The following is an 18,185-nucleotide window of genomic DNA, read 5'->3' as shown; positions in this document are numbered from 1 at the left end:
TGACAGACACTGAGACCTCCCAATCATTAGAGGTGAGCTTGCATTACCAAACTCACTGACCTTGGTGTGGGGGTGTTGCTGTCTGGTTGTCGGTCAGTTTACAACATTTCCTGATTAGCTGTTAACATAGTTGTGGTGAATGTGTGTGTGTGTCTGTGTGTGTGCAGGTGTGTGCTTATGCACAAAGGCAGACAAAGAGTTTCCACATTGTGTGGACTGATGAGAAATTCCTAGCCGCTTGTTGCTAAATGTGCATGTGTGTTTGTAACAATTGAACCCATGTTGTCAGTTTAACCTTAGGAGTGCTCCATACATGCAGAGGTTGGTGGTCGGTGCATCCTGGGAACTGTGCTTTTCTAATTTGTTGAGGCACATACGGTTTGAGTATCTGGAGAAATGCTTGACCGCTTCCAACTTAGGATATTTTAAAAAAGAAAAAAAAACATGGCTCAGAAAAAATTAATATGTATGAAAATCAGGACAGAGATGAGTACTGTTACCCTCCAAATGTTAGGATGCCTGGGTTGTTGACCCAGGGTTTTTGAGTTTATTATATTATTTATACTTTCTAGTCTTTGGTTTCTTTGAGTTCTGTCTTATGGTTTATGTCTCTGTCTTCTCTAGTTGCTCTGTCTCCCCTGTCAGCTGTATCCCCTTGTCTAGTTCGCGTCTCTGTGTATCCTTAGTTGCTATATCCCCGTGTCCAGTCAGTGTCTGTGTCTGCCCTGGTCCCACGTCTCTGTTCCCTCTGTTGCAGTGCGTGCGAGTCTGTGTCTTTAGTTCAGTCTGTGTCATGTTTCCTGTTTTATTTTGAAGGTCCTTGTCTGAGGTTAATGCATCTGGTTTCGCTTCCCCTTGTCTCGTTAGGCCTGATTTGCCCCAGCTGTGTTTCCCTCCTGTTACCCATTCCCTGATTGCACCCTCTGTGTATTTAAGCCCTGTGTTTCTCTGTATCTGTGTTGTGATCTACTGGTTACCTAGCTGTGTGTTCTGTCAGTCCACTGGTGTAAGTTTATTTTGATTTTTTCCAGTTATGTTATATTTGAGTTTAACATTAAAGCTGTTTTGAGTTCACATCTGTCTCCGGAGTCTGCACCTTGGGTCCTATTCCTGCCCGCCCAATTAAAGTCAGTATGCAGAAAACAATTGTGCTATGCCATAAGCGCTATGATTCATTTTGCAAATATACAAATGCTGCCTTAAAGTAAATTATAATAGGCACCTGTAGCATCCATCTTTCCACTTGACCAGCTAAGATAATCTTAGTGTTTCGCAGCAACACAAAAACTGATCGCTTAGTCTAAAAATCAGAAATTGTTCAGTAAATCTTGCAGAGTGGAGACTGTCAGATTACAGTATGTTATTTGACAACCTTAGAAGAAGAGCTGTTGTTTGTTGATGACTCAGCTAATTTTTCACACAATTTAATGGGAGGCAAGAACTTGCTTTAGTGAATAAATGAAGTCTAAGAGCATTCGCCATCACTAACTATAGATTTATGTTTTGGTATTTTCAATGTGTGAGTGCAAAATATGCTTGAATTTCAGTAGTAATAACAGAAGAAATGAGTGTATATTGTGCAACGTAATCAACATAGAAAATTAAATATTATATATTTTGGTTTGTTTTAAAGAAGCCAATCTGTGTTGTATTGTGTTAAAATTAAATTAAATACCTGTTTTGAAATCTATACACATATTGAAGTACTCTATCTGGAAGTCTGATCCTCTCTTCAGGCTGTGTTTTTAGAATGTGGCCCCAACTCCTACTCTGTCTGGACAAAAAGGATGAAGTGGGAGGTTAAAAGAAAAGAGGGAAAAAGAGAGGGATTATTAGTGTGTGTGACAAGAATCTGAGATATTTTGATTAGCAGAAGGGAAACACAGAGGGGAATTGGATAGATTTGTTTATAAAAGAGGGAAGGAGGGACAAAGATGGAGGGAGTTGACGGGGAAGGTAGCGCTCTGTCTCAGCTGTGCGGCATGTGATGGCTGAATGTGACAGCTGTTCTCTAACTGGGACACACACACACACACACACTGTGCAAATGCATGCTGGGCCTGGGACTCCAGGGCATGTCAGGAAATACAATGGACCCTCTTGTCTGAGGAGAGGGAACTGTGAGCGAAAAGTTTTGAATAAGAGGGAGAGAGAGCGGATGAGGGAGTGCAGACATGGACATGATAAGAAAAGCTTGGTTTATAGAGAGAATGCAAAATGTGTTCAGCAACAATTTGTAGCTGAAACAGTGAGAGTGGTAAGAGGAGGGGGTAATAGGTGACTTATTGCAGCACACAAGTAGACTGCTATTCTCTTTGCAGCCATCCAATCTGCAAACTTCCATCTCTTCAGGTTCTGCACACTGTCCCTCCACTTCCTTGTGATTGACTATCATATTCACACATATATACTACAATGACGGTTGGGGATGTGATGGAAGGGGAATGATATTTCTTATCGTGCATTAGAGACATTGTGCTCTTGTGTATATGTGTTTTTGTGTTTACAAGTATTTGAATATGATAAACGACAGCGACAGCCGTTAATTCTGTGCTATTTTCCACAAGAAGTGTCAAAAATAGTGACGCAACTGTGGACTACTGTAGGCTAAAATAATCAAGGTTTACCTATCGTGTGTTTCAATGGTGAGAGAAACCAGTGCAAACTTGTAGATAGTTTGTACGCTTCATTACTCTGAGGTAAAAATGCTAAACATCAGATCATTGCATGATTGACTCCACTGTGGATTAATCTAAACTTTTTATTGCTGTTATTATTTGTCATGTGAACAGCGGGTAATGTTGCTCAGCACTGGACACTCCTTTGAACTGCAGCGCAAGCTTGTCAGTTTTTTATGATTCAAACCACAAGTGTTTAGATCAGCTCACAAAAAGAGAGAAAGAGAGAAGTCTAAATGAAATGCAAGTCTTAAGAGTTGACTGCTGAATCCACACCGACGCCACAACAGCTTCTGTCCGACCTCAGCTTTGCTATGGTGTGAGATATGTCTTGGGCTGAATCTAGCCCATAACACTTCTAGCAGCATGAAATAATTTAAAAATTACAATTACATGTCTGGATGTAAAATCAGAGTGTGGTTCATACCTTGATTTTTGATTGAGAATTTCAGTTTTTATTTTTGTATCTGGATGGAAGAACGCTGATAACAAGACAAGAAATTCTTAATTATTAAAGCATAGGTGAGAATGAATTAGTTCATATTAACTAGCTAGTTATTGAGCATTGAGCCAACGGTAGTTTGTTTAAGGTCATTACAAGCAGCTGTGATAAGACTAATGTTATGGTTAGATTTACATCATTTTTCTTTTTAAATCACATAACTTATTTCCATTATGTGTTAAATGAAGCCCCACTGATAGACTGCACTGCTGCACTTCTTGCATTTCTGATCCCTCCAAATTAAACAAATACAAATCTCTTCTGTTTCCTCCTCCTCTGTCAGTCTCACTTTCTCTAACACTTCTCATTTACTTATCCATCCTCTTGGTAGGACGTCAGAAGGTAAAAGATGGCAGCAGACCAAGCCTCGGAATAAAAGCTGTTAGTATCTTGGCTGACATTGTGGTGGGCACACACAAATGCTCTCTCACTTCCACACACACACACACACTGCCAGGTTTTACAACTCCCTGTATATCGCTGGGTCTGGTTTTGGCAGGTAAGCTCAAGGACTCTTTGAAAGACCATTTAATAGACGAGGCCCAACGTGTACGCACACACATACACACACGAGGCCTCTCCTATTCCTTACGTTGTTTTGTATTCAGCTCAGCTGACGAGGGAAAGTGAGCAGCCAGGCAGAAGTACTTTACTACTTTAGACGATGGAGGTGAGGGTTCATAAGCCCCCATACGTCTTCCTAATAGCACTGAAACTCTGCCCTTGTACCTGACAACAGCCTGTTGTAAATATACATAGATTTAAAAGCAATGGGACAGAGAAAACACATGTAGAGACAACAGCAGATGCCTTCCACAAAAACACTGAACATAAAGGCATGAAGTAGAGCTGGGCGATATAAGATTTTTTCATATCACGATATGTTTTTTTCATTTCAGGCGATAACGATATCTATCACGATATAAGCCAAATAACTATATTTGTAAGATTTAAATGTGCCGTTGCTCACAAGTAAAATGTGAAATAATCAGCCGCTTGTTTTTATTTAAATATTTATTTCCCATAATAAGTTCAACAGGGTAGATGTACTTAAGGAACATGAGACTTTTTCAGATAAATAAAGGCAAATATTGCAAACTACACAAAAGGCAGCCGCTAAAGCGTTTAAGTTTCAAAATAGAACAAACGAATCAGACTCCTAAATTGTCAATTCCACTTAGAAACAAAATATTAATTCTAAAAATAAATCTTAGTTTGTTTTACAGAAGAACAGACAAAACTGACTAACTTTTGTCAATATCAAATAAACTGAGAACTAAAAGGAAATTCTCAATCTCTCCTTGTTGTATAGCTGAGCTTTTCAAACAGTTTTAACAGTTACTTTAGTCTGACAAAAGCCGAATGACGAATTAGCGCTTCCAGTCAGAGACTGAGGCTACGTCCACACGTACACGGGTATTTTTGAAAACGGAGATTTTCCGTTTTCGTTTTAAAAAATAATCCCGTCCACACATAAAGGCAGAAATGAAGGAAAACGCTGCTATGAACATGCCAAAGCAGCAGGTGGCGCTAGATTCCTAACCGTGCAGAAATGTTGGCCAATCAGAAGTCTAGAAGCCTCGGTGGGAAAAAGTAAACAAAGCTGGGGCATAGAAGCAGAACCGAGTCGTATGTGTGGAGGGACAGTAACTGTGTGTATATGTAAGCATTTAAACACTGCAGAGAGTAGAATTAACAGTATTGTAGAAATTCATTTCACCGAAACAATAACGTGGCGCACAGTGTAACGTCAAAAAATGCGCACACCTTTGACGCTGCGTTTTCTCAGTTTTTCTAGTCCACACGTAAATGCAAAAACTGAGTTTTTAAAAATCTTCGTTTTCAGTGACCAAAAACGCCGTTTACGTGTGGACGAAAGGTGCAAACGCATAGAAAAATCTGCGTTTACAAAAATACCCGGGTACGTGTGGACGTAGCGCATGCACCAGTTTATTGTATTTCCAGACTAGCTTTCGGCACAATTTACAGTGCACGCTACTCTGTTTTTTGTCAGACTTGAAATAGCCAAAATACCTTCACACTACGGAACTTCTCTGGCTCTTCCGTTCGACAATCTCTCCGGCATTGGAACCATCATCTGTGTTCTCTTCGGTCACGCTCGGTTGATTTCTCTAGTCGGCTCACTCTGTTTGGGAAGCTGGCTGCTTCCCAAACAAATACACATGTGCGGCTTGGCACTTACGCTGTACGTAACAAGTCACGTGACGTGACGCTGCGGCTGTGATTGGTTCGGCTCTGCGCTACTTAATTTGGATTGGCTGTTCTTTTTTCTTTTTTTTAAGAGGACAAGAGCGGCGAGGTCTATCGCGATAGTTTAATTTTTCTATCGAGAAAGTTATATCGCGATACATATCGTTATCGTTCTATCGCCCAGCTCTAGCATGAAGGCAATTACTGTTTTTATCAGGTATTATTACAGCAACCATGTGGAGATGCTGATCACAGAGGAGAAAAGCAAGTGGCTTACATGACAAAAGATTCTTTAGAAGGCAGACTTTTCTTTGCATTGCAGAGTTTCTATCAGTGCATTGTGCACTCAGTGGGCAGCCTCAGTTAAATCTGGCTGGGCTTAGGCAGCATAGATATGGTAAACTGTTCTGTGATATACAGTGCTGTGAAAAAAATATCTGCCCCTTCCTGGTTTCTTAATTTTTTGCATATTTATCGTAGTTAAATGTCACAAGCAAAAAACGAAGAAATCAGGAAAGCAGCAAATACTTTTTCACAGCACTGTATGTGATGTTACCTGTGATTCAGTCTTCTGCATAGAGGGAAATAAACTCAGGGTCTTTCTCGGCTCACCCACTCTGTGTGTGTGTGTGTGTGTGTGTGTGTGTGTGTGTGTGTGTGTGTGTGCGTGCATGCTTTTATAGAAATTGATATTTCTCTCCACTGCTCCTTCCTCTGTGCCTGCTCTGGTCAATTGTCCATTGGTTTCTCTATTACAGTGTTGCAAACTGCTTGGTTTGCTTTGATGGGCAGTAGGAAATGTGAAGAGCATTTGCTGAGATGAAGTGAAAAGTAATTCTTTTTACAGATTCTCTGTCATTTGGGTGATGTGTTTTTGACATTTAACATTTAAAAATTGAGAAGTGAAACGTGCAGTCTGGTGTGCATTCTCTAATGGCAACATTTTTTTCGATCTTTGAGTAACTGCAGCTGTAGAAAGTATAAGAGGGGTGTCTGTCTTTGTTAAATAGTAAAAACATACATGCTAAAGTTAATTGAAAGGAAAAGAGCGCCTTTTCAACAACAACACCTGTTTTCTTTGCCTTGACTTTGTAAGAGAGAGAGAGAGTCCTTAGATAAGTCTTTCAGGAAATGTAAGTTAGTTTGTACGTGTGTGTTTGCAACCTCCTTATCTTAAGTCAGAGGTGGGTCAGGGTCACATCCAGTTGACCTCGCTACACTTCTTCCTGCTCCAAAACACGAACGCACACATATGCACACTTAATCACAGTGCTAACAAATGACTCTACTGCCAGAAAAGCTTTTGTTCTGAGGTTTTCTTACCAATGCAAACAAACAACAATGTTATTAGTGTGTAAATGGCAAGTATTAGATCACATAACCTTTGGTTAAAACCTGTAAGGTGGTGAATGAAGAAGCTCCTGGGCCAAAGTGCTTCACTGGCTTAGAGCTGAAATGCTTTGGTTTTTCATGCTTGAACTTCAGCTGGTGATTGAATAGACCGCAGTGTAAATACAAAGCTCTCAGGTGCTGTATAATGATCTGTTTGCCTCACTGTACTTTACCTTTGTGTTACTTGTGTTTTCACTGGGAACCTTTTCATTTGAAAGACCCAGACCAAGCACAGAAATACTGGAGCTTGTGAGGTTTTGGGGAAACTAACTGTGTTTTACTAAAAGATAATCTTTTTTTGGAAGATGAGTTTTCTAAATGATCTGCAGCTGTATAACGTTGGTGAAGCACCTAATAATATGTAGTTTTTTTAACGAAACAAACCTGTTGGCTTCAGGTAAATAGATAGAAGGTGCTGATCCAACAAACACCATAAGTTAAAGGGTGACAGGAGTCATTCACTACCTTAATTGAGCTCATGAAATGCCATGAGAACCTGGAGTGAATAATCAGTCAGGCGTTATGTTCCCTTTATGGTAGTTCATCTCATCTAATCATAGAAGAACACAAACAGGCAAAGTATTTCTTGTTTTGTCCACTGTGAAGTAGTAGCATTTGCCCTTATGGCTTGTTTATTACCATCATCCACTAATCCATCATTCGGTTTTCTTCCCCTTATCCAGCTCAAGCTGCAGGGGGAGGGGTAACAAGCCTATCATGGTTATAAGATGAATGTGAGACAAAAAGAAAAAAACATTGAAAAGGACGAGTCAGTTTATGCCTCTGAAGGAGTGGTCAAGTAAATAAAGGCCTTTATCAGGTAGCATTTTGCATTGTGAAAGATGGGTGTGATCTTGAGAGCTGAGAACAGAGATGTAGCTATAGCACATGCGTTACCAAACGTGCAGACACACACACACAGTAACAAGTCCCTGAACTACCCCTGGGAATGTGACTATGTGTATGAGTGTCAGTATCACAGACTACCCCAATATGGAGGGGTTTTTCTGTGTGTGCATGTGTGTGCATGTTTGCATGTGTGAGTGTGTGTGCACAAACGCGTGTGATATTGGGTTTCTACATAACAGGTGGAATAGTCTTTGCGTCATCTATGATTGAGACAAGTATCATGTTTTCTCCCTCAAGTCTGTCATTAACCCCCACCCTCCACACTACTGGGCTCATGCTCCACTAATACATCACATGCTGAAGGCCCCACTAAGTTTTCTTCAGTTTGTATACCAAGCATTAAATACAGCACAACTCACAGCAGAATACGTTTTGAAAGAGCAATTTACTTTTTTAAGAGGCAGGGTTTACACAGTAAAAGTTATTAGATCAGGCGGAGAGAAGAGGGAAACAGACACACAGGGGAGTGTACTACCAACTTCCAGCATGGCCTACACAAGCACACTCAGTCACATTTAACCCTGTTTACATACAGTGATGAATGTGTTTAACCTACTTTGAATAGGTGACATAAGTGGACAGTTATCATGTGAACAGGTAAAACAGTACGAGGTATAGCAAATGCCTTTGAGACATTTTTATGCACAGAAACAGGAAAAGTAAGCTAAGAAAATATATTAACACACTTAACCAAAAATATGGTGGGTCAGCTCAGGCTTGGTGGGAAACCAGGATTGTACACTTGCAGAAATAATAAATATGAGCAGCTTTCCCACAAAGATCAAGGCAACATGTCAACATGTTACAGAAGCCAAGTAGAAGTCAGACGTTATGGTTTTTCGCTCTTCAGTGCTTTAACTGCTAATATGCTTATAAAACAGCTGTTGCTGTGTTCTTCTTAAAAGTCTCTTGTTCCACAGGCTCGTCTGTGTAGACTAAGCTGTTAAAATGAAAAGTATGCTATTTTTGACAATATTTAGTTCTTTCTAATGAGCTTAAATTCAAATAAACATGCTCCAGATGATACAGTTTTTGTAATGTTGATTATAGGCATGGCTGAGGATGTACGGTTACCTGCCCCAGGCTAGCAGACAGATGTCAACCATGCGATCAGCTCAGATCCTGTCCGACGCTATCAGCGACATGCAGCGATTCTACGATTTGGAGGTCACTGGACAGATCGACGCTCAAACTCTAAGGTCAGCATGACTTAACTGTAGTGTTTTAGTACAGTATATCCATTAATGAGGCCCAAATAAACTGGCAGTACACACGAGTCCTAAATTTTAACTAAACAATCCATTTTAATCCTTTATTCATTGATTTGTCTCAGAATGCTGGTAAAAAAAAATCCTCTGTAGTGTGAAAGAATAGACAGCTGCTTCAGACAAACTGCTCACGAAAATATAGCAGGACAAGAAGGTTTAATGTAATGCTCCCCTTCATCTCTTCTCTTGGTTGCTTCATCCTCCCAACATAAACACACACACACACCACTTCTTTCATCTCCTACAGTGCTATGAAGAGACCCCGCTGCGGTGTGCCTGACAAGTTTGGAGGCCAGATCAAAACCAACGTTCGGCGGAAACGTTATGCCCTCACTGGACATAAATGGAACAAAAAGCACCTCACTTACAGGTAACAACAAAGATGAGCCGATCTGCCACAAATGTACAGTACAGAGAGGAAGTGAATGTAATCTCTGTCTGTTTGAGGCTTGAGTAAAGTCGGCTTTTATATGTTGCTTTTTTTTTTGTTTTTTGTATTAAGTATACATTTGCCGCAGTGTGCTAGAACTCAAACTTGCCTCGTCTGAAGATCTTTGCTCTCATCTTCTTCAAACTTTCCAGACACTGACAATTTCTAACAGCATATAAATGAAAAACATTAATGCTTAATACATTTTACTTCAAACTTATATTGGCCACTCTCCTTTTTCTATTTCTCTCTTTTTCCCCATAGTATTCAGAACTACACTCCAAAAATTGGAGAGTATAACTCGTTTGAGGCCATCAGGCGGGCCTTTAAAGTCTGGGAGAGGGTCACCCCACTGAGCTTTGACGAAATCCCCTACCAGGACATCAAATATGGACGCCGTAAGGAGCCCGACATCATGATCTTCTTCGCTTCAGGTTTTCATGGAGACAGCTCTCCTTTTGATGGGGAGGGGGGCTTTCTGGCTCATGCCTACTTCCCTGGACCTGGAATGGGTGGAGACACGCATTTTGACTCTGATGAACCATGGACCATAGGGAACCATAATGTACAAGGTAAAAGATTTCTGTCAATCTGTTACATTATGGATTTTATTATTTTTTAGACTTTAAAAATCATCTTGGCTGATAATATAGGAGAACGTTTTATTGCCAAGAGACAGATTGTTTTGTGGCTTTTGTCTTAAGGGTTTGGATATCAACAGTGTGTTATTTGGTTAAATTCTTTGTAGAAGTGGATGATTGAGGTGTTTTTGTGGAGGCCCAGCTGATGAGCAGTTTTCATCACTGGTCGTGTCATGTTGTGCCGGTTGTAATGGATCTATATAACAGCTGTCCCCGTGGATTTCCCCCACAGCTAACTGGAGTTGGCAAGGCTCAGCCACTTACATCATCTCTCATTTGTCAGGCTCGGCTGCTCCACTTACCTTTAAAAGTGGACTCCCTGTGACATCTCTCAGTCTTTATCCTAATGAACTCCCTATAAATTTGAAATATACCCCAAGTGATAATGTTAACATCTTTGTCCTGACTAGAGCCATAGCCATGACTCTCCCCTAAAAACAAAAATCCTTAAAATTCTAAAATAAATTCTCAAAATGTCTTAAAAACGCATTTACTATTAGAAGGTCTTAAAAAAATCAAAACTGTTCATAATTTAACTTGGATCATAAATGTTTTTAGTCATGTAGCCACATTGGTAAACCCATCTGGACAATGTTCTTACACTGAGTCAAAAACTCATAATTTGCCTCACTGTTAAATTTGAGCCAGTACTAGTATGCTTACTTGGAAGGGGTATATTGTCTTTTTATTTAAAATCCCATACAAAAAAGGTTGAATTCTAACTTCCTCATACCTGAAAAGACCCTGAGGTGACCTGCCAAACTTTAAGATAAATTATTACTCACCCTAAAAAGCTACAAAGTATATTTACCCATTCTGTCTTAGTCATTTGTATACTGAATGATTACAACAGATGCAGAACAGATCAGGATGGTGCTGCCCATTTTTATGTGATTTTGAAAATAATACTGTATCAAGAAGTGATCCCATTAGAGGATTCACTAAGGACCGACTTAAACAGGCGTTATGTCCGGAGGAAAAACTATTCTATAAGTCACCATAATGTAATAATTCTGGGTTAATGAGAGAAGAAGCTTCGTTTCTAGCTTGGTCTGGGTGTAGATGCTGCTTCTAGCAGTTATTGGCTTTAAAGACAAATTATTAGACGGATCATATCGAAGTAAGTCAAATATTTTATGCTCATATTTACGCCCTCAGGCATCCTTTGGTAGGATGAGCCCATGTTGACCAGTTAAAAACCTTAACAACAGTGACAAGCACTAAGCTAGTTATATGCAGAAGTGAAAAATGACAAAAATGCTGTTGCTGATTAAATGGGGACTTTACTTTTCAACAAAAGCCTTTTTTGGCCTGTCTGTTATCTGCATATCCAGCTGACACACACAGCTAAGTATTGTGTGTGTGTGCATGTACAAGCCTGTATCTGTGTGATCAGTTGTGTGTGGGATGTCTTGCAGGATCACAGGGATGGATGGAATGCCACTCTAAGTGGGAGTGTGTTCCACTTGGGAGATGTGGAGACTGGTCTTTTTGCTGCACCATGCTACTTACACCGCTTGAAAGCAAAGTGCCGCTAAATTTCATTGTGGTCTTCACTTTAGTTGCCGCGTCTAAGTAGTCAGTCTTGTCAAAAATGTAGCCTTTTATGTGACATGCAAGTTTTTCTTTGTTATTTTCTTTCGGAGGACAGAGGTCATGCAGATTGGTCTAGTACAGGGGTGGTGGAACTCCAGGCCTCAAGGGCCAGTGTCCTGCAGGTTTTAGATGTGTCCTTGATCCAGCATAGCTGATTTAAAGGGTAAATTACCTCCTCAACATGTCTAAAAGATCTCCAGAGGCCTGGCAATGAACTGATCATTTGATTCAGGTGTGTTGACCCAGGGTGAGCTCTAAAACTCGCAAGACACCAGCCCTTGAGGCCTGGAGTTCCCCACCCCTGGTCTAGTATGTGCCTGATGGAGTGACAATTGAAAGTCACAAGTATTTATTTTTAACAGCAACAATTTTCTTTCTCAGTTTTTTAAACCTTTAAATATCATATATGTAGTCCACCCATTTTCTTCCACTTTCAATTGAAGTTCATGTTGGATGGTTAGCAGTCAAAATTGTATAATTTTAATTGTAACTATAATGGATAAATAATAACCGGTTAAAATAGAAATACAATTACAAATACAGGTTTCTAACAATTGAATGGATAGCTGTATGGATAAACCAATTGAATTTTTTTGCATAAGAAAATAATTGAGGCATAATAGTTTCAACTTTTTTTAAAAAAAAAACGGTCAAAAAATATGTGGATTAGCTGTTAGTAGTAACTAAAGTCAGTGGACTGAAAAAAGGCTGAAATAATAAATCAGTTTGTCTGGTCCCATTTTAGGACGAGTTCAAATGAACACAATGAAACAAAGAAATGATGTTGATGAAGACTTTTAGTCAACATAACAGGGGTTATTTGTCTAACGTGCAGAAAGAAGATTATTCTTAGAGCAGCAGATGTGCTGAAAGAAAAAGCGAGACTTGAAGAGTGACGTTAAAGCCTTAGTCAGCATATGCTTTGCTGAAGGGTCCTCAGAACAAAATGAGCTCTCACCTCTGACCTCTTTTTGAGTTGTATCAGACAAACCAACCCGTTCTCACTCCCAAAGCGTAACATTTTACGCTAGGTGACAAATCGTCACCATATTACGTTTTCGGCTACCCACCACGTTCCTAGATGACGACCTCGGAAAAAAGAGGAAATATGAGAACCGTCTGGACTGAATCTACACATGTTTGCTCTTTTTCTTCAAATCACTTAGAAACACGCTATTTAACATCATTAAAGTCCTGGTTAAGGTCAAGAATAAGGTTATGGTCAGGGCTAGGGATAAGGTTAGGTTTAGGGCTGGAATACAGGGCTGGAACGTCTATTACCGCGGGAGCGTCATTGCACTGGATTCCAGCCATAACCCGCCGCGTACCATAAGAACGCCGAAGGTCTCCTTTCGCGTTCCTCAGGAACGCCGCGGGACGTGACAAAACGTCGACATGTTACACCTCGGGAGTGAGAACGCTCTGGACAAACACAGCTTAGCAATCAATAGAAAAATTATAGACAGCAGCTGACGATAAAGCACAAATGCATTTGATCCACTCATCATGGTGTTTTCTTTCCCTTTCCTTGACCTCAGCTTCAGAAAGAGCTCTTTTACTAGGCTAAAGAGTTTTGGTGTGAACCTTGTGACGCACAGTGTGATTAATCAGGCTTTCTGGCAGGGAAAACAAAAACAGCTTTTACACGTTATCCACAAAACTCAAACACCTTTCGCTCAGAAAAAATGTGGTAAGCTGGTAACGGGAAAAGGTCAGAAGCTTTTGTGGTCAGATGAGACTGATGATGATGAGTAAGTTTCTGGCAAAAGGCAGAGCAAACTTGGGTAGTGGATTTTGGTTGTCTAGGTGGTGCTTTAGTCTGCCCTTTTTTACACTGATAGTCTCCCTGTGGCAGATGAATGAGGTGTGAGGCATGATAAACAAGGGAACAAAGCTTTAGGGAGTTGAAATAGGTCAAATGTATGTGTGTGAATTAGCAGTAGAGGAACCGGCTGAACCTAACCAGGCTAAAGCATTTGAAGTGCAATCTTGCTTTTCTCTTTCAAACTGGTAGTCACAGTTACCTCACAAAGGGCTCTTTATCTCTCTTCATTCATCCTGAGCTATCTCTACCACTCTGTCTTACCCTCTTCTATTTTCTCCCCTCGAGTGTTAGCTGGCGCTTAGCATGCCGTGAGGACATTCATGTGACTCTGGACTTACAAGATGAACTGTGTGCATCCTGTGTGTGTTTCAAAGAGGAAATGAGGAGATGCACAAAATAAGGAATCTACAGCACCCCCCCCCCCCCTTCTGTTCCACGTACAGCAGTGACATCACCAGTACACCCAACAGCATGATGTCACTGGCACCAATCTGACCAATCTGTATGGCCAATTATAGGGTGAACAAAATGGGTAGGAAGTTCAAAGGTCGCTCAGGCCGGAGCCTAGGGTGAAAAGCAACAAAGAGGTATTGACTGGAAGGGAAGTACCCAGCTGTGTGCTGGCTTCGCTTTAGAGATGAACTTATAGAATATGACATGAAAAATGTAAACCTGGTTTCTCTCTATTTTTCTTTAAAAAAAAATCTCAAAGTAGTCTTTTGTTCTGAGAGGATGTTGGTCTGCAGTGGTCACTACGTCACAGCTGCACAGAGTGATATTATTGCAGTGGCAGTGGATAACAGGATGTCTTGGTGGGTTAAACGGGACAGAAATGCATACAGATTCATATCAGCAGTCATTAGCATGCCTGTGTGTGATTAATGTTTTAGATCTAAGGAGATTTTTGTGTGATAAATAGAAAAGAATGAACAGACGTTCCTATTCGTTTTATCTGATATGTTACAGATACGTAGACTTGTTATACGTTGTTCTGTCATGTATGTGTAAGATGCTCAAGAATGCATGTTGAATTTTCCATCATTCTGTACAAAGTTATACATCCCCAGTTTTTTCATGAACTTTGATCATCCCTGTATGTCTGTAAACCAACAGTTTTTATGTATTGTTTAATATTTTGGGATTTATTTGGGATTTTTCATCTGTCAAAGACAATGATCAGTTTACCACCAGACAGTCCCCTTGCTCTTAGTTTGAAAGTTGTTAATCACCTACCACAGTACTTCCTTTCTCGTGTTTTGCTGTGGGCTCGCTGGTCAGGTCACAATGTTGTGGCCCTTGATGTCTCTCAGCTTCCTTGATTCTCTTATGGTCTCCTGTGGTCGAACAAACTCCAATTCCACCATCTTGGATTGCAGTTGGATGGATTACTCGAAAGATCGACTGCATGTTTGAGGGTCAATGTTAATAGAACTTGCTGCAAGTTGAAAATTACACTTGGTTGCAGATAAGGATGGGCGGTATGAACGGTATATGGTAGAAACGATACAAATCTGGCGAACGGTAGAGATTTTGACTATACCGCTCTACTGCGATAGCACATGTTGATGGTGTCATCAAGCTGCGCCTGTTTTGGTTGAAAGCATGGCAGCGGCTATAAGCAATATCTTCTGCAAATTATGCCGGGCGACAGTAATAACAAAGAGAAGGAGCACTTTTATCGAGTGGAAAAACGTTAGCGTTCATCCTCCAGCTTCACTGTTTATATTATGCTAATATTATGCTAAGATAGCTGTGTCACTAGCGATCAAGTAGGACACAATTATATACCAGCTAGTCCAACTTCAGTAACCCTACAAAAGTCACTGCTGTTTAGTTTTCTGTCTTCATTTATGTTGGAAGTGATAGCAGCTTTATGTTTTAATGTTTTTTAGAAATCTCTCAGTCAGAACATGGCATATCATGTTTAGGTGGAAACCTGCTTCCTGCTAACTGGATTTAATAAATTCTGTTTTCATGAATGCCTGGATGTTAAACTTAATTGTTACACCTGGTAAAGCAGCAATGCTGATCATTTTATTAAAGATGAAAGAATTTAGCATTAGTTTTTAACTCTCAGTGATGCTGCAGTGTTCGTTTGACTTTGGGACCTGAAGCAGACAGAGTTTTGGACCCAAATTACTCCGCAGGGCTCCTGATTACGGCAGCCGTAATGCTCCGACAATCCAACAAGTGGTGCGGCTTCGTAGCTTACCAAAGTCGTACTAAAACATTTTTGCCAGATTTCTGTGCACTGTATACCACATGAAATCGGTTCAAGGTTAGTAAGCACAACCAGAATTCATAGATAAGGCACATTAAAGGATTTTAAGTGCCCCTTATAATATGGAAAATACGTTATACAGAAGAAAAGAATATATGGCGATATATATCGTTACCCCACATGCTTCAAATTATACCGCGATATGGCTTTTAGACCATATCGCCCAGCCCTAGTTGCAGATGTGCTTGCGAATGCTGTGGAAACTACACATTCTGCCTGGAGGATGTGAAGATGTGTGCACAGCTGGTGCACTGAAGTGTAGTGACTGTGGAGACAAGCTGAGTTTACGACACAGAACTCTGTAAAGAGTGTTGTGTTTACACTTTGATAACAACATTTTCATGACTCTAACAATGACTGAACTCTACAACACCTACACCCCAAGCAAACTGAGCGTTCTGTGAATTTGAGAATCTTGATACATCCACATAATCCAAGAAACTAAAGATCCAGACATCTTTGTTCTTCATGACAAGAAATAAAACCGTCACAACAGGAAAATCTCTATCTTAAAGGCTATTGTGTCTGATATTACCAATTTGTTAAATCCTCTGCCTATAAAAATCTCTCTATGTTTAGGGATAGGGATTGTGGAAACTTTGAGACCGGATTGAACCCACTAAGCAAGCACTGGGTGTGGTTTACTTTGTTGGGGGCTTCCATCTTGCATTTTGTACTGCAGTGCAACTTGAACTCGGTTAGCTTTTGTGAGCCCTTTATTTGTTTGCCTCTCTCCCCTTTTATTCTAACTTATCTCTCATTCATACAGGTAATGACCTCTTCCTGGTAGCAGTCCACGAGCTGGGACACGCCCTGGGCTTAGAGCATTCCAACAATCCTCTAGCCATCATGGCTCCCTTCTACCAGTGGATGGAAACGGAGAACTTCCAGTTGCCAGAGGATGACCGGCGGGGGATACAACAGATCTATGGTAGGAGTTTATTTTTCATCCTCACACGTATCTTTTAAATGATGCAGACATGAAATCTTATTCTTGATATTAAATTGTGACCAGTTATCCACTCAGTTTAAAGTATTGTGTCTGTGACTTCCTGAAGGTCCTCCTGACAGCAGTCCCACCCAGGCCTTGCCTACAGTTGCACCACGTCGCCCAGAGCCCAGACCACCTCAAACACCTCCTCGGCAACCTGATAGGCCCAGGACCACCGAAAGGCCAGATCATTATGGACCCAATATCTGTGAGGGAAACTTTGACACTGTTGCTATGCTCCGAGGAGAGATGTTTGTCTTCAAGGTAAATGGTTTGCGGATTAAGAAATTGAGAGTCTTTGTAAAGTGGTGAACATTAAATTCAATTAAATTCAATTTTATGCATATAACGCCAAATCATAGCAGCTGCTTCAGGGTGCTTCATTAAGCAATACATGGAAAAGTTCTGCCACCATGAGTTTATTTCCAAGTATGACCTTCCTTGGAAATTAAGTCATCTTCCAGGAAAGGAGCTTTCATGACAACTCCACCGTTTCAATATATTAGTTATTATTTTCCTGAGAAACGAGTTACGACAAATGGCGTGTACGCAGCCAACAAGGGGTCTGTTTTCAATCAGGTGCTTGTGGATTGTAAACCCACGGAGCTGGTGTTCTTTTATGAGACTGAGAACAGTTAAAAGGGTTTGAGGGTTGGTGAGGTGTTTAAAGAGCCTCTGGGCCCACACAAAACATTAGCTGCGGCAGCAGTTAGATATTAACTGAGTCTTAACCTTTATGAGATTTGTCTTGTAGATGCTAGTATTTAAACTGATCGTGTTATTGGCTGCAGCTCCTCTCTCATTATTTATTATATGGGTATTTTGATATTATTTAATCAGCTTTTCCAGTACTTTTTCACTGTGCAGGTGCTGTGTGTTCAATTGAATTTATTGAACTTTCAGCAGCAAGTAGGGCTCCATTTCCTCCCATCCATTTCAGATCTTCTTTTTTCTGGCGTTGGTTTATACATAGTGCAGCTCTGCAAAGATAAGTAATTACGTGTTTCCATGGGAGAGGCCAGAAAAGGTGTCCAGTGTTGATAGCATTGACTAGTGAAGAGAGCTGCAGATATTATACTGAGTGGGGCAGGGGACATGCAGGCTTTACTTTAAAGAAGCCTCAGTTTCACCTCCAGAAATGTTGCTCTGCTGTTTTGACGTCTGACATTGAACTGAAGCATTAGGGCTCACAGCAGCTGTAGATAGCAAACTTGATCTGGGGTGTTTGCAGAGCTGAAAAAACACACAGATGTGAATATTTCTTGCTTGTGGGATCTTTCATTTGCTTTGTAGTCCACACAGCAGACCACTGCACCCCCCCTCCCTCCCCAAGTACTCAGATCAGTCTATGAATAGCTCCTGTCTTGGACTCTTAAGTGTGTGCGACACTGACCAGTCATTACACACTCTGAAATCTGACTGGCTGGACATATGCTACACATGGTCAAGCAGTTATATTTG

At 40.6% G+C, this 18,185-nt stretch overlaps 1 protein-coding gene across 2 annotated transcripts in view; it reads left to right on the top strand.

The window, feature by feature from the left end:
• Positions 1-18,185, top strand: part of mmp15b (matrix metallopeptidase 15b) — a 34,022-nt gene that overhangs the window by 2,466 nt on the left and 13,371 nt on the right. The window contains exons 1-6 of one of the 2 annotated variants that reach the window (XM_024802491.2): positions 849-1,006; positions 8,743-8,891; positions 9,208-9,330; positions 9,655-9,962; positions 16,503-16,664; positions 16,792-16,988. In XM_024802491.2, coding sequence (XP_024658259.1) covers positions 8,755-8,891; positions 9,208-9,330; positions 9,655-9,962; positions 16,503-16,664; positions 16,792-16,988 — 927 coding nt within the window. In that variant the 5' untranslated portion in view covers positions 849-1,006; positions 8,743-8,754. Of the gene's footprint in view, positions 1-848; positions 1,007-8,742; positions 8,892-9,207; positions 9,331-9,654; positions 9,963-16,502; positions 16,665-16,791; positions 16,989-18,185 lie in introns of those variants that run through there. The other variant, XM_004539829.4, reaches the window with a different exon arrangement.

Source organism: Maylandia zebra, linkage group LG1, assembly GCF_041146795.1.
Source record: "Maylandia zebra isolate NMK-2024a linkage group LG1, Mzebra_GT3a, whole genome shotgun sequence".
Taxonomy (NCBI): domain Eukaryota; kingdom Metazoa; phylum Chordata; class Actinopteri; order Cichliformes; family Cichlidae; genus Maylandia; species Maylandia zebra.
The sequence above is the reverse complement of the archived record's forward strand: the minus strand, read 5'-3'. Positions and strand labels throughout refer to the sequence as shown.